The sequence below is a fragment of the Schistosoma mansoni genome (assembly GCF_000237925.1).
Source record: "Schistosoma mansoni, WGS project CABG00000000 data, supercontig 0240, strain Puerto Rico, whole genome shotgun sequence".
Classification (NCBI taxonomy): Eukaryota; Metazoa; Platyhelminthes; class Trematoda; order Strigeidida; family Schistosomatidae; genus Schistosoma; species Schistosoma mansoni.
The window spans coordinates 11,808-16,066 of record NW_017386104.1 but is presented as its reverse complement, the minus strand read 5'-3'; the positions used below and the strand labels follow the sequence as shown (position 1 = coordinate 16,066).

General features: G+C 37.8%; 1 protein-coding gene across 2 annotated transcripts in view; it reads left to right on the top strand.

Moving 5' to 3' along the window:
* Positions 1-4,007, top strand: part of Smp_160620.1 (subfamily M12B unassigned peptidase (M12 family)) — a gene marked incomplete at both ends in the record, with an annotated part of 64,237 nt that extends 60,230 nt beyond the window's left edge. For both annotated transcript variants that reach the window (XM_018792608.1, XM_018792609.1), the window contains 2 exons: positions 422-753; positions 3,505-4,007. In XM_018792608.1, coding sequence (XP_018644295.1) covers positions 422-753; positions 3,505-4,007 — 835 coding nt within the window. The remainder of the gene's footprint in view (positions 1-421; positions 754-3,504) is intronic.
* Between the last annotated feature and the right edge of the window lie 252 nt (positions 4,008-4,259).

Sequence of the window (4,259 nt, the reverse complement as noted above, 5' to 3'; positions counted from 1 at the left end):
TCCATGATGATCTAGCTTCAATTGACTCACGCTTTCAACTATGAAAATACTAAATCTCCACAAAACCCCTTCTGATAATTAAGATAAATAAATCGTTTTTTTTATTGCTGCCTAATTGCAACTACTGTTTTCTATTCCTTATTTAAAACATCCTGCAACATTGATACTGATTTATTATTTGAAAATCTGACCTAATCTGTGATCTTTAATTTTAAAATACCACAGTTTATTATCCGACTTTCTCGTATGATTCGGCGTAAACATTTATTTTGTCATTATACTGCAATTTCGAGGTATTGGTTCAATCTTATAATTTATAAAACATTATTATTCAACTGTGATTGTATGGGGAAATGTTAGGTTGGATGTTCATTCGTATGGGATTAATAATTACTATCATTCCGTTTTTTTCTCTACTTAGACATGACGAAGTCAAAAATTCAAAACAAAGTGACAGACTCGAAAAACCGTACCCCTTACTTGCATTCGCAGCCGCCGATCCAAAAGTCTCAGAGAATAAGGAATTCATCAACGGTCAAACCAATGGTTACTGTAATATCACATCCAACGGTAAACTATCAAACGGTTCTTACAGACCAGTTAAACCAAAAACAGTCAGCTTTGAACCAGTGCCCTCGAAGAGAACAACTTCCAACTTCAGTGGAGTCAAAACAACTTGCTCACAAAACACCTTGTTCACTAGTTCATCAACAGAAAATAGCACGAAGTCAGAAAACAAATATCAGCGAACAGGTGCGAAAAGAGATATTCCAACTTTAATTTCTAGAAATGGTACAGTTGTGAAGTATATAATAAGATAAATATTAAGAGAATCCCATATTGTTTAAATTATTATATCCAAAAGAGTAACCTTTATCACGTACTATTCCATGGTCAATCTCCGATTATATATAATATCCCCTCAATAAAACAACCACATTAACCCTGCTTTGATTTACTTCGCAGTGTGCAACTCTCAGACTGAAGTAATCGCACTCAATAAATACATAAGTAATTACAATAGGATGGAAAAAGTCTAAATCTAAACTTATAAAAAAATATATTGTATTAATTATGAGACACTTTGAAAAATGTCACTTTGATTTCAAATGAAAACAAGTTACCATAGTAAACAACACTTCCAAATAATTAAAAAAAGTGAGTGGTCTTGAGTGCTGTTAGAGGTATGAGGGCAGTTATCACTTCCCGGTTGCCCACATCGTGGAAGGGTTCTTCTAGAGGTACCTGAAAAGGAAATTGGGTTAGAAGTGGTCTTAATGACCTGAGAGCGTGACCGCAGTGCCCAAGGAACAACTGCTTGAGGTTGGTCACACACGACCTTTTTGTGGGTAGTTTTTGTGTTAGCTCCGTTCTTCAAAGGACCTTACCGCCGGAGACGGATATCCGTGGGATAAGGCGAGGTGTGCATTCTTAGGGTCGACCTTTTCTAACCCCACCCCTCCTTGTGGGAAGACAGCATCGCTGTCATGCTGGTTGTCTGAAGGAAACACCTTACTGCTGTCACACCTCCGTACAGTGAGCAGAACGACTTCGCCTTCGGACCTTGGGTTTGCTGCTTTTAGTCTCACCGCTCTTCAAACGACCTGCCTGGCATGGTAGGACCTTGAGGAACGATTGTTCCAGCCAGTATAGCTCGATTGACTCATCACGATAGGCAAGCCCGACCACCACGTCAAGGTAGCAGCAACGGTCGACTTAGAATACGCAGATGACATAGTCCTGTTTAGTGAAGACACTGGTAAAATGCAGAGTCTTCTGTTAGAACTGAGTAATAATGCCAGGATGTTTGGAATGCGTTTCTCCCCATCCAAATGTAAATTGTTAATCCAGGACTGGCCTGCGTCAACACCTGAACTAAGGATAGGGAGTGAAGTAGTCGAACGCGTCGACAACTTCACTTAACTTGGAAGTCTGATCAGCCCTAATGGGTTGGTGTCTGACAAAATCTCTGCACGAATTCAAAAAGCTCGTCTGCCTTTTGCCAACTTATGTCACCTATAGCGAAGGCGAGATATCCGTCTATCAATTAAGGGACGAGTATACTGCGCAGCAGTTCGCTCTGTTCTACTTTACGGCTGTGAAACATGGCCATTAAGAGTAGAAGATACTCGCAAGTTACTAGTATTTGACCATAGATGCCTTAGAAATATTGCTCGCATCTGCTGGGATCACCGGGTAAGTAATAGTGAGGTTAGCAGCAGGGTATTAGGGAATAATGGTAAATCAGTTGATGAGGTCATGAATCTTCATCGACTGAGATGGTTGGGTCACGTGTTACGTATGTCTAAACAACGATTACCACGACGCGCAATGCTGACTAGTATTGGGGATGGTTGGAAGAGAATTAGGGCGGCCAAACCAAAACAAGGCATCAGTGTTTGAAGTCAATAACTTCTAATCTGTGTCATGTTGGTAGATGCAGACTACCTGGTTGGGGTCCGCGTGACTATCGTAATCAATGGTTGGAGACTGGGTGACATGACTCAGAATCGATCACAATGGTGTAGGTGTATACACTCTTTATCTTCCCTTAAACCTTGAGATTAAAATTGCTTCATAACTTTTTTTCCTTCCTATACTATATCCTTCTATACAACCTATCTTTTATATACTACCACCACTAAATTAATTACTTCTATGAATCCGGTGTTGATCTTGTTGTGCTAACGAGGTATGGCAACTTGGACCGATGCATATATGTGCCTGGTCCTACGTTGTAGCTGACTGACTGACTGAATTAAAAAAGTGCATCTTTAAACTATGCTGAAGATAAGAAACATTTTCCTTTCGAGGAAATAATTTATAATACGGTTTTACTGGTTATTTACTTATGTCACAACAAACTCGATTGCTCTTAAGCATTTATGCTTCAACGCTATATACTTTGTTTTTTGAACTAGTGAATGTCTCGAATCTGAGTTATCAGTTTACACCTGAATAGCCTTTATTCTAGGTAATGAGAATTTTCCCCTGGTTTATCAACAAACTTCACTTCATAATGTAAACTAAATCCAAACGAATCACTTATATTTTAAAAACGAAAATTGTCACAAAGAGGAACCGCAATATCCATGCCTCATACAAATCTTTGAATGTGTGTGGGCTGGGACACTGCCAGGGTCCTCAAAATGAAGCAATTCTTTTCCTTAGGGGCACTCCCGGAGCCTGATCTAGAGGCATAATCCATAAAGCAGTGTAGCAACATTGGGGATGCACTCCCATAGTGACCAACAATAGGTTCATGCACCTTTTGTTCCCTCAGGATTTCCCTGCCAGTGACTTTATACGCGCGACCATATGAGTGTTTTAAGAAGGAAAGCGCAATTTTCCCACCCTCGGCCCAAAATGGATCATGAACTGAAGACACGCTAGATCTTTTTTCACCTAAAACGTTACTAGACTAAACGAATGATAATATTCTTCTGTGTGTAATTTAGTTTTCTAATTAGTTTTTGACAGTAGTATTCTAATACTTTTATTTAGATAAAAACGGCATCATCAAAGAAGATAGTAAAGTAACGATCCCAACTAGTCACCTGAAGTATGATGAACGTCTCTCCACTGCTTTTGAACATCACCAACAACATTTACAATCGAACAGTACATCCATAAAACCAACTACATTCATTTCAGAACCACGTCTTGAAACAATGACTTATGAAGGACCGATGTGTTCTTTAAATGATCCAGTTATGATTAACACATTACAACGTAAATCTAAAAACACACTTGATAATCAATCAAAATCTGCTATACTTAATAATTCTCAGTCATCTATTAATAAACAAAGTTGTCAACAAAAAACAATCACTAATCAACACAATACAACACAACTACTAACAACAACAGTTGTAACAGGTGGACGTAAACCACTTTCATCAAAAGATATATCTAAGCCATTATTGCAAGCAACTACATATAACGAAAGTTTATCAGATCTAAAAACAGCTAGAATGAGATTATCACAGAAAGAATTTGATCTTTGAATATTATTTTCTGTTCGTAGTCTATCCGTTAGTAGGTTTCTCACATTTATTGTTTAGAATTCTGATCTATTTCCATTAAATATTGTTCTCTTGCAATTCATTCCAATAAAAAAAATGAATATGTTTATAATAAGGGAAACATCCACTATGAGAATTAAACATTCATATGGTAATAGATACACCATTATAGCTATTATTTTCAATGAATGTGATAATCTAGTCGTGTTGCTTTTTTCGTGGTTTTGTTGCATC